The sequence below is a fragment of the Pollicipes pollicipes genome, unplaced genomic scaffold (assembly GCF_011947565.3).
Source record: "Pollicipes pollicipes isolate AB1234 unplaced genomic scaffold, Ppol_2.1 Scaffold_4219;HRSCAF=4965_pilon_pilon_pilon, whole genome shotgun sequence".
Classification (NCBI taxonomy): Eukaryota; Metazoa; Arthropoda; class Thecostraca; order Pollicipedomorpha; family Pollicipedidae; genus Pollicipes; species Pollicipes pollicipes.
Genome location: NW_023596448.1, coordinates 27,339,553 through 27,351,638, shown reverse-complemented (window position 1 = coordinate 27,351,638; position 12,086 = coordinate 27,339,553). Strand labels below are relative to the sequence as shown.

General features: G+C 52.3%; 1 protein-coding gene and 1 non-coding gene across 2 annotated transcripts; one reads left to right on the top strand and one right to left on the bottom strand.

Annotated features, from left to right (window-relative positions):
* The first annotated feature begins 3,843 nt into the window (after positions 1–3,843).
* On the top strand, positions 3,844–10,506 carry LOC119095948 (prenylcysteine oxidase). The gene is made up of 9 exons (XM_037218807.1): positions 3,844–3,921; positions 4,953–5,091; positions 5,336–5,403; positions 5,769–5,943; positions 6,602–6,715; positions 7,770–7,864; positions 8,315–8,449; positions 8,815–8,999; positions 9,687–10,506. The coding sequence occupies exons 1-9, from the start codon at positions 3,888–3,890 to the stop codon at positions 10,104–10,106; spliced, it is 1,365 nt and encodes a 454-aa protein (XP_037074702.1). The 5' UTR covers positions 3,844–3,887; the 3' UTR covers positions 10,107–10,506.
* A 1,484-nt stretch (positions 10,507–11,990) lies between these two features.
* On the bottom strand, positions 11,991–12,062 carry TRNAM-CAU (transfer RNA methionine (anticodon CAU)). The gene has a single exon. It is a non-coding gene; the product is annotated as a tRNA-Met (tRNA).
* Positions 12,063–12,086: the final 24 nt, after the last annotated feature.

The following is a 12,086-nucleotide window of genomic DNA, read 5'->3' as shown; positions in this document are numbered from 1 at the left end:
CTCAGTATCCTGATGTTCAGCGTCCCGGGGCAGACACCACTGCGGCGGCCGGCTCAGCACTATATAGGCATGTTGCATGCTGCATTTTTAATACGTTGCCAATGCAGACATATGCTTTCAACCGGGAATAAGCTTCAGTACTTGCAGAACATATTTTACCGCTGTGCGATGTTAACTATGGGAGGCTTTGAGCACACCACTTAATGCTCCCTACATTTGAAGCTACGGAGATAAACGTAAAACCTTATGCATCCCGCCCTGTTCTTTCTTCCACTTACCGTAATTTTCTTGTTTAAAAATAGCATAAGCCTGTAAATTCTTAATAGGCCCCACTCTCCCTAAAGCCCGAAAACGTGTACCATACCAGTTCCTAATTGGATTGAGGACATTAGGTGCTTTTTATCTACTTCTTTAAAATCTCTCGAAAGCCCGAAAACGTGAACCATACCAGTTCCTAATTGGGTTGAGGACATTAGGTGCTTTTTGTCTACTTCTTCAAAAGTTTCAGTAAACACCGAAATCTTCTAGAATATTTAACTGATGCTCCCGGCATTCCAATATTGCAGAGTTAAATGACCAGTCGAAAACAGTCGTATGCAAGCATGCAGCAGTTCAAGCCATCATTGGGTGGATGCGAGAGCCATCAGGGGTCTGTTGATGTTTGACATTATGCTGGGTTAGGCCAGGCACACCCCAATGGAAACTCTTCATCGGAATTCAGCGCCCACGAATCGACGCACGCCTGAGAAAGATGCGAGGAGCGACACAGGCAAGAAAAGCGTGAGCGGAGGGGGAGGGATGCTCCACGTTTCCTCCCCTCCAAAGGAAAATGGCATTATTCCTCTAACACAACTGAGCTCCCATCTCCTACTAAACGCAATCGATGCTTCCTCTGCGCATGCTGACTCGCCCCCCCCCCCCCTCCCCCACATCCTGTGACTGCTCCTGGAAGCGATGGGCTGGGGTCGTGCGAGGGTCAGCCGTGACCACTCCGTCGAATAAACAAACACCAGTTGATACTGACGGGGACCGCCGTTCCAGAGTTCTTGGTGGGCGAGGCAGTACGCCCCGTTCCGAGCCGAAGGTATTATGGTTACCTCTGGGAACGGTGGAGCGGAGGAATAAGCGCCCTCTATTTCCCCCTCCCCCAAATTCTCTAAATTTCCCCGCAACCTGAGTGATCCTCAATCTTCGAGACGTGATGAGTGTCCAGTTGGGGTCTGGCCGTTCTTGTCAACGCGTCGTCGCATGCATCTCAGTTGATCTGTTGTCGGGAGATCGTGTTTGTGTTTGTGTTTCGTGGCGAAATAATTGCATGCAAAAAATGACGACGGTAATTGGTGCATAGCGCTGTATTCCGTAAATATTTGCCTGGCCCCGCGTCCAGAAACCATCAAAAGATTATTATTATTATCTTATTTTATTTATTTTATTTTATAGTTATTTTAGTAAGACATTTTGTGCGAAGTGAAATTTAGGAGTTAACAACAACGGAATTCTCGGGGTTGGTTTCATTTTTAGCTTGGGTGGGGGGGGGGGGGGGTAGCCTCACCAGCTTGAATTGCAGCCCCTTCCCCAAGTTGAAAAGGAAGTGACCGAATCCGTGGAAAGATTCGTTTGTTGGTGAATTTTGGAAGCCAATTGCGCAAGATTTTCATTGTTCAGCTCAACATCCCTACCCAGCTGACTTTGAAGAGTTATTTACACACATGGTGAGCATTATCAATTGTCATTACGGCAATCATCCAATTTCCATGACGTCACTATCACGAAGCTTACTCTGATGGAGGCAAATACATTTGGGAATACCCATGAATGGTTTTGATTATTGTCTTGGGAAGTCTACCTGTCATGAGAGTTTAGTGGACAGCGATTCCCCGTCACAGGCTTCGTGTACTCATTCGCAAAACGCATATGGCTTGGTAATTGGCTGGCCAGTGCTATGCCCAGGCCGAGTAATTTCAGCTGACGAAGCCGATGAATTTATAATGATATTGCTTCTAGCGTCTATGAATCAAACACAGTGAACACTCTCTTTTGCCGTGCGAAGTCACAGAGCCAATACCGGCCAAGGGAAGCACAAATGGGTACATGAGTCACCAGGACGGTCAACAGTGTTTCCCTCTGCATGATATGTTTTCGGTGAGCTTTGTGTGGCGCTCGGCGGCTGGTCTCTGCAATTTTGTTGCCGACGTCTTTTATCGCGCACGCTCCGGGATTCCCGCGCTTCTGATTCAGCCCATGTCTGGACTTCATTGGTGGATCGCGGATATCATTAGGCCATTCGACGACCGAAATAAGATTACCCTGCGATCCCTAGGACTTTTTCATTCTTTGCTTATGTTTATATTTCAACACCATGCCATAAAGTAAAGTCGAGGAAAAGTGAAATTACGCACCACATGACGACAGTCATTTGTCTGTCATAGGCGGAGGGATATTTCAGAGATTGGGGCACCAAAACAATTTTTTAGTCGATTCTTTCCATGCGCCACCATACAGCTAATGCTCAGCAGTCTCGGAAAGTGGGTGCGTCGTGACGCCCTTGGACTCCCCCCCCCCCCCCCCGTTCTTACGTCTATGGGTTCTTCTACAGAACTGCTGAGCATCATTAGGGCCAAACATGCATTCCGCACCTACTGTTCATGTGCCGCATCTTTATTGGCGGAAATGCAGCCTAGGACCTCTGTTCTACGGCCTTGAGTGCAGCGCGCGGCTCTGCAAACCGTTCGCCTTGGGTCGAGGCGTACGTCTTGCAGAACAGGTAATTTTCAGTTATATGTCTTCCCAAAATAAACATAACTTACGATGTATCTTTAGAACACACATAGCCAGAGTGCCGCGCGGATGCAGATGTTAGTTTTGTAACCAACTTATCTCAGATATATAAGCTTACCCCCGAGTTCAGATTGCTTCCTTTGATATGATGCAAGAATTCCCTCCAAATTCTTTTATACGGCCGGATGTGGATTCAATATGGTAGTGGCCCCTTTGCCGCGCTACTCAGACGTTTCTGGCTTGCGGTGTTTTGGGAATGTTTCCCTTACATTTTATATCCGTTGTTGAACGTGACGCTTAGTTGGTAGTTAAACAATTGCAGATAACCGCGGAGTCCTACACTTAGGTGCGTACACAGGTACATAGCAATGGAATCAGCGGTCATTTCAACAGGAATTGATTTTGGAATTACTTAAGTGTGAGGCAGTGGCGTGGCTCTTAAAGACGTTGCGTTCCACAAGTTCGGTACAATTGTAACAACTATTTGTTTGATAAGTGGCTCTCGCATGCTAACAATTGAAATGAAAGTGTAAGTGTGGCACAAAATAAGTTTGGCATTTGTGCAATATTATGCTTATTATTGTGTAGCAAATTTCTGCTGGAAATAATCTTGATTCTAAGTTGAGTGATGCTGATGTTACTTGTAGTTGTATCACTTCAGTTCAGCATCATCAACAGTGACAAGACATTTGGAAAACAAAATGTTTCGAAATTTTCTGCTAAAATGACATGTAGCTAGCAAGAAGCTAGCAAGTAGCTAGCAATACACTCATGTAGCTAGCAAGTTGAGGAGGTAGTGAGGTTATGGTTCAGAGACATTACCTGTGATCAATGCAGTCTGTTGAGTCTTAATGCGGGTAGTGTTTGACTTATGTTCCAGAACATATATATATATATATATATATATATATATATATATATATATTCATGTACATTTATCATGAATATTCATCATGGTTAACTATTTACCATTGTTTGACCATGCTGGCAAGACTGCCCATAAGTCCTTACCACTCACTCATCACCCACTGATTTGTTTAACTTACAAATGCTGTGTTCTAGGTGCCTCAATCATGAATGATATACATCTGGTAGGATGTGTGTTGATTATGTCAGCCATCTGCAGCTCAGCTGTCAGAGTTGGTAAGTTCATTCTAAGTTTTGCGCTATAATTTGGTGTGAGAAACGTGACTGATGATGCAAGCAATTTTACTCATGCTACTCTATAGTGTGCCAACATAATGCGTCCCTTTATCTGATCTAAGCACCACATAACCATTGACAATCAATGCATTTGACTCATGCTTGCTGCATGTCTGTGGGCTTTTCCATGCATGTTAAAAGGATAGCTGCTAGATCATCACCTCCCATTGATTGCAGGGGAGAGCTCTCTACATGACAGCTTTCATCAGTGGCCGCTTTTCAGAAAAGCCTAGGGGAGTTTAACGTGAGAAGTTTTTGTAAAATTGGATTTCATTGGTCTGCATATAAGTTATATTTACTTTGTTCAATTATTGGGACAGAATGCATGGTGAAATCAGTAAAGTGGAATACTCAGAAAATGTAGTTGTGTTTGCTCTTTACCACATATACTGGCTGACTGCCACTGGAATATCATCCTTTGTTATAGCCTGAGCATTAATGTGTGTGGATGCCACAGATGCAATAAGTGTGGATACAATGTGTAGAGCCACAGGCAAGTAATCACACTATGGCCAGAGTTCACAATGTCATTTTCCTTTGTTGAAGTATCACGCACATCATATCAAGGCATGGTAATTACAAATCATACCTAGCATTCCAGATGGCACAATGCCATTGTGTTTTATCCAGCCTTGTCTCTCTGGTGGATGCTGTCTCAAATAGAAACTGCGCAACAGTGGGTTACCCCCATGACAGAGAACATTTTCTGACATTTTCTGACATTTTTCATCATGACATGCTCATCATAGGGTTGTCTAGCTGGTATGTCAATATGACAGACTATATGACAGACTATATGTGACAGAGTACATGGCAGACTCAAGCCATCACATGGCATCAGGTCTGTGAGCTGTCCCTCTGCTTGTTAATGCCCTGCTGAAGAACATCAGCACACCAGAGAAGTGGTTGGGGATGGGATGGCTGTGGGATCCCCAGACAGGGTGCCCATGTGACCCTGTCGTGCGCTGCAGGCATCGTCGGAGGTGGCATCGGCGGCTCCTCGGCCGCCTACTTCGTCCGTCAGCTGTTCAAGGAGGACGCCGACATTCAGCTGTACGAACAGAACAGGATCGGCGGCCGCCTGGACATGGAGGAGGTCAACGACCACTGGTCGGTGAAGTCGGGTTTGGAATGCTGTAGTGATTAGTAAAAATTATGTCTGAGATTTGCGAATATGAGAGGTTCGAGGACTTGCGCTGGGTGAAACTGAAGGCTTTTGGTATTTGATATTTGTCCGGGATTATCCACTAAGCCATAAGGGTTTTCAACGTGATTTTCTAAATTCTAATGTTGTTGAGTTTAAGAAACGACTTAGTCGTTGCTATCGACTACTCACATGACGATTTTGCCCCAGGTTCGAGTCTGGAGGCTCTATCATACATACCAAGAACAAGTACATGATGGATTTTATTGATAAATTCGGTAAGTGCTCTTTGCGGTTGCGTTGGGAGCCACCGTCACTCGCATATCCGCGCTTCCGTATAAAAATGTCCCGCGCTCACGTACTCTTCTTGCGTGCCTCCTTTTCTCTTGCAGCCCGTACGCACGATGTTTTGCGAACGTCTACGCACGTACTGGCACGTTTTCACCGAGTGTTTCTGTCAGTCGTGGTGCATGCGTGTTTTTCGTTGGTTGTATATATATATATATATATATATATATATATATATATATATATATATATAGGGTGGATGGAAGCTTCCTGCGGCGGAGATCTAACCCTAGACCTCTTGGTCTAAAACCAAAGGCCTTAATCCGTTCGGCTACGTCCGTTCCGTCGCCGCCAGGTCTGCAGCGCAGACCAGACTCTGACGACACGTTCGGCCTCTGCGACGGCCAGCAGCTGCTCTTCGTCAGCTCCAGCTGGTCTTTCGTCACCATGGCCAAGCTCTTCTGGCGCTACGGCTACGACGTCATCAAGCTGCAGCGGCTGGTGTCCGCCATGCTGCTCAAGTTCAGCAGGTGTGGAGGCGGGACATTTGTCAGGATTGCCGCCGTGGGGAGGGGCGTGGACTGGCGTTGCATGGAAAAAGTGGACGTTCCGTGCCCTCTGCCCCTCCCCCTCCCCCCCCCCTGTAATTCATTGGTGGCGTCGCCTGAATCAGCTGTGGTGGGAGAGGCTTGAGTGCTGTGAGAGGCGTCGATGGGTCCTCGAGCTCAGAGTCGCTGGAAGCGTTTCGACGCGGCGTGTAACTATGTGGCCGTCAAAGTGTGCGGCCAATATTTCATGAACACTTGGTAAACATTTGATTCCGTATGTTCCGCGAAATTTTTTCGAAATAATCAGCAAACGTCGCACAGGGAAGAGTCTATACGAAAACCCCGGAAACTCGCTTGTAGGTAAGTGCGCATTGCCCACTTTCGTGCCATCTTGGCCTATGTTCAGTTCTCTGGAGGAAACCCCTCTTCATTTCCGCGTGACTTCCGGTTCTTCCGTATCGATAGTTCACTGTCTTCTGTGTGCACCAATGGGGGGGGGGGGGGGGGGGGTGACCGGGTCTCTGTACATCGATCATGACCTGAGCGGTCTGTCGTTAGTTACATATTTGGTTAGTTGCACATGCCATCTGCCGTCAGCAAATGCAACCAACGTGTGGTTGACACTGCCATCTACCGTCAGTATTTACAACCTGCTGGACTCGGGCGCGGCCTACGACACCGTGGAGGACCTCATAATGGCCATGGACCCCAGCCTGATCAAACTGATGGGCCTTCCACTCTCACAATACCTCAAGTAAGCAGTGCAATTCATCAGTGACGAGCGACATTTTTGACATCGTATTGTGATGGATGACATCATGAACTGTTTGATGGGTTTGTGAACAACCAGGGACCAAATCATGGCTGGTAATACGCACTTACTCTGTCTCTGCTGTGTTCCACGATAACTGGGTCTTCCCTCAGTGGTTTCACGGTTCTGGAGAGGTTGGTTCAATAGCAAATCCACTCACCACCAGCACAAGGGATGGCTCAACACTTAGCCCTGTTGTTTGCATGAGAACAGCAGTGGGGGACGAGAGGCCCTGCCTCTTTGTGGACAGAGTCGCTCAGGTGCTCACTTGGATTAGCAAAACAGACGTATAGGCGCTGAGCTTCGAGTTTATGAACTACAGCTGATGATTTACAGCCCCGCGCATCGCTGTTCGTTACCAAGGCAACGCAGCGTCGCGCCGAGATTGTGTCTGTCCGGCCGTACCCGCTCCCGTGTGTGACGCGGCCTGACCCGCTGACGTACCCGCTCCCGTGTGTGACGCGGCCTGACCCGCTGACGTACCCGCTCCCGTGTGTGACGCGGCCTGACCCGCTGCCGTACCCGCTCCCGTGTGTGACACGACCTGACCCGCTGCCGTACCCGCTCCCGTGTGTGACGCGGCCTGGCCCGCTGACGTACCTGCTCCCGTGTGTGACGCGGCCTGACCCGCTGCCGTACCCGCTCCCGTGTGTGACGCGGCCTGACCCGCTGCCGTACCCGCTCCCGTGTGTGACGCGGCCTGGCCCGCTGACGTACCTGCCCCCGTGTGTGACGCGGTCTGACCCGCTGCCGTACCCGCTCCCGTGTGTGACGCAGTCTGACCCGCTGCCGTGCCTGCTCCCGTGTGTGACGCGGTCTGACCCGCTGCCGTACCCGCCCCCGTGTGTGACGCGGTCTGACCCGCTGCTGTACCCGCTCCCGTGTGTGACGCGGCCTGACCTGCTGCCGTACCTGCTCCCGTGTGTGATGCGGCCTGACCCGCTGCCGTACCTGCTCCCGTGTGTGATGCGGCCTGACCCGCTGCCGGCGCTGCCAGGCTGAGCGGCTTGCAGCCCGGCTTTGTGGAGGAGATGGTGACAGCCGCCACGCTAACCAACTACGGACAGAGGCCTGATATCCACGCCTTCGTCGGTGAGTGCTCACGTCCGCCAGTATTGTGTCGCGGATGAAGGTATGCAAGGCATTCGCTTGTCGTTCGGCTGCCTCTGGAGTGTTCGTGCGGTGTGTGGGTGGGCTCGTTTTGCGGTGCGGGGCGTTAGCTCGTGCGTGACGCATTCGTTGGCTCATCGGGCGATCGGGTCGTGCGTGTAACGTTCGCGTTGTTCGGTGATTGGTTGTTCAGCTGGCAGCTGGTGGCGTTTTTTATTCCGAAATCCTTGGTAACCAGCGTGTGCCGGTGCATTGTGGGCACACCGGGTAACCACCAGTGATGCGCATTCTTGGACGTAGTGATAGCACTCAAAAGTATAAGCGCTAATAAGCCACGATTTGGATCTGTCAATGTGGTTGCTCGGGACATTGATTGATTGATTGATTCTGATATTGCCAGACATATTTATCTCGCTTTTCCGCTTTCCGCAGGAATGGTGGCGCTGGCGGGCGCGGCAAACGAGCTAACTGCAGTTATGGGCGGCAACTATCAGGTGGCGGTGAAAGCGGTCGAGGAGTCGGGCGCCACAGTACGCAAAGAGCGCGTAGAAAAGATCAAGTTCACTGGTGAATAACCCCGTCGGTTTGTAAAATTTCGGTATGATTATGGTAAAGAAATGTTAATCAGGCTCAAACACTGATGATTTAATAACAATTCCGTGTTCTTTTAGCACCCATGTCTGACTGCTCTGACTCTGACAAACTGGGCTTTCCTACAAGTGACAACCATTTCCTTTGCAAAGGCGCAAATATCAGTACACGCCCATGTGAAGGAATTTGTTTGTTGGAACATAAGCCGTATTTATTCACTTTTCTTATGAGCTCCCCGTGCTGGACAGCGAGCGTCTTGTACGCCCGAACACAAGTTCACCTCCACCCGACACCCGCTGACCACGGGTTCCTCCTGACCCCGCCCGGGCGACCCCCGGCAGGCGACGCGTACCTGGTGACGTCAGCAGACGGCGGCGGCGCGCCGCAGACGCAGGTGTTCGACATCGTGATAGTGGCGGCGCCGCAGACGGCCGACCACGCTCCGATCGTGTGGGAGGGCCTGCCGGTGCCGCTCCACTTCCCCGGGCGCTACCACAACCTGAGCGTCACGTTCGTGGACGGGGAGGTGAGTGTGCGCTCGTATGGGTGAGCCGGTGTGATTGTGCCCAGGCTATACGCCATGGCACAATCACGGTGGAGTGCCTTTAGTGGGCGTTGCTTTGGGAATAAGGCACTGTATGCTTTGAAAGGCTACGTTTTTGTTTTGATGTTTGCAGAGGAGTGCTGATCGACGTTAGTTGGTCCATTTGTGTTACGTTTTTGTTTGCTGGGTCGTGGCTTTTTGGCGGAACTTGTAACCCGCCCGTCCTTCACGTATACGTAATGCATCGCCCGCCCATCCTTCTCGTGTGCAGAACATACTACCCGCCCGTCCCTTTCGAGTACAAAACCTGTCATCCGCCCGCCCTTCACGCGTACAGAACGTATCACCCGACCTGACCGTCCTTGTGTACAGAACTTATCATCCGCCCATCTTTCTCGTGTGCAGAACATGCCACCTGCCCGTCCCTCTCGTGTATAAAACTTATCATGCGCCCGCCCTTCACGCGTACAGAACTTATCACCCGACCTGACCGTGCTCGTGTACAGAACTTATCACCTGTCCGTCGCTCTCGTGGTGCCAGATCGAGACATATAAGGTCGGCGCGTAGTAGTCTCTCACGCTTGTTCAGCGCCGCAATGCGCTGAACCACACGCCAGAGGGCCGTCGTCTAGCCGTGTACGGCCGTTGACGCTGCCTGTGCGCCGGCAGCTGCGGCCGGGAGCGCTCGCGGCCTCCTCCCTCCCGGAGGACATACTCTGCTCGGCTGGCTGCGCCGAGTTCAACTCCATCGGCCGCGTGCGGCCGGTGAGCGGGGCGCAGGCGCCGCACGCCGTCCACAAGGTCTTCTCCAACGCGCCGCTCAGCGCCCCGCAGCTGGACGCCCTGTTCGCCGCCAGGCGGCGCGAGCGGCGGCTGTCGTGGCTCGCCTACCCGAGCTACGGCGTCGGCGCGCCGCTGGGCAACTTCACGCTGCGGGACAACCTGTACTACCTGAACAGCGTGGAGGCGGCAGCCTCGGCCATGGAGATGTCCGTGGTCGCGGCGCGGAACGTGGCCAACATGGCGTTCGCGCGCTGGTACAACCGGCCGCCGCCCGACATGCGAAGGTTCGAGCACACCGAGCTGTGAGCACTGCCTAGCGGAGTGTGGACCTGGACCGACCGGCGATGGCGCCTGCGAGCGCTGAAGAGCCTGCTGGTCTGCGACAGGCTGAAGTATCTGTCTATGGGCGGTGGCCGTTTGTCAACTTGGTATGATGTGCTGCGTGATGATGGTGCTAGCTGCCGTTTATGATGGTGATACCTCATGATGGTGAAGATGTCAGAGGACCGGTGAGATATGCCGCCTGATATGATTGATGCTGCTGCCTGAGGATGATGGTTGATGATGATGAAGGGGTCTGCGCACTGGTCTCCTGCGGAAGCCCAGGCGAAGTCAGTGCCTGCGCTCGCGTCTGGTGTTGTAGTGACGCCTGTGATGAGAAGCGCTTCCTCCGGAGGGCTAGTGCGCAGCCTTCGACGAGAAGCGGTGCAGCTGACGCCGGTGTGCCGTCCCCCTTCCCCGCCCCCCACCCGACCATCGCCCATCCCGCCGGCGCCTGCCCGTGGGGAGGGGTCAGCCAGTTAGGTCCGCGGAGTGGTTCCGCATCTGCTTCGTGCGGTTTGGTCCGTCGGTGTGCAGACTCCCTACCCGAGGGAGGGACTGCAAGCCAACGGGGCGGACTTCGCGAGGAAGCTGTGGGCGGCCCGGGTTTGAACGATTCCGCCGACCAAGCGTGCTGCCATTGGCGGCAGATGAGTCGTAACGAACGGGCTCGCGAGTGGCGAGTCGTGACCAGGCTGTACCACTGTGGGGGAGCAGCGGCGGCATGCGCGTGATGGGCATAGCTGGCGCCGTGGTTGATGACGTCACCTTTATTCGGTGGTTGTGGCGGAGGGCGTGTGATGATCGCTCTGGTCATTCCTCGGAAGTTCCTAAGCGGAGAGAACCGGGACAGACCCGTAGAATTGGGATGGGGGCTCGCTTTTGCTAGGGTTTGGCGGATCGACGACGATGGATCTCGGCGTCAAACTTCAGCGAGACGTGTCAAGTATGTTTATTACTGCACATCCGCTACCTGGGATTAACAGCAATATTCAAGGTGCTGAAAGGAAACGAGTGGATAGACATGCTGGGATTCGGTGGTAGCTTTGTTCGTTGGCGTTCACGTCATTCTGGTGTCATGTGCTCCCCCCCCCGGCCCTACCCCCCCCCCCCCCCGCCAGTGCATTCCGCCAGTTCAGTCCGGGCAATACTGTACATTTATCGCCATGTAAGTGCGTGATGTTTGTTGGCGTTTAGTCATCGTCAAATGAAGTGAACAAGATGTTTTCGGATTTGTCATGTCTTGGGTCATCTACAGGCCCTGGCGCGACCGAGCCAGAAACTGACACAGCGTCCAGCAAACACTTGGTGGTTGATTCAGGAGGTCACTGCTCACGTGTTGGGGTAAGGTGCACCCGGGCCTCCCCATACACACTGTCCGCTTGGAACTGTCGTAGTTATTGATAAAACCCTCAACAATCCGGTCATTTGCGTGCGTAGACTGCAGTGCCTTACGCACCTGGATGTGACACTTTGGACCTCACGGTTCCGGGTGTTGATTTCCTGTCATGCAACTCCCTCCATGCGACATGGACGTCATGTACGCAACGTGTCCACTTCACCAGTCGGTTTCACGCCGCCGTCCGAGCCGAGGCCGCTGCCGGTCTCCGCCGCTGGTGCCTCCTCCTCCTCCGAAGACTCGCCGGTGCCCGAGGACTGGCTGAACCGCGGGACTCGGAGAGTCCTCGGTGGTGGCGCGGCGGACGGGCGGCGCGTGCGGCGCCGCCAGGGCCGTGCGAACTCTGGGTTATGGGCCCCGCACGCTTCCACCGCGCCACTCTTCTGGCCGGTAACCGCGGATCTATACGAACGTCGCATGATAGTAATAATGTTCAAATTTGAAACGAACGTGACTACACTCAGAAAAGCTAGCAGAGCGTGGTTTCGATCCACGGACCTCTGGGTTATGGGCCCAGCACGCTTCCACTGCGCCACTCTGCTATCGGATAACATCGGAACTACACA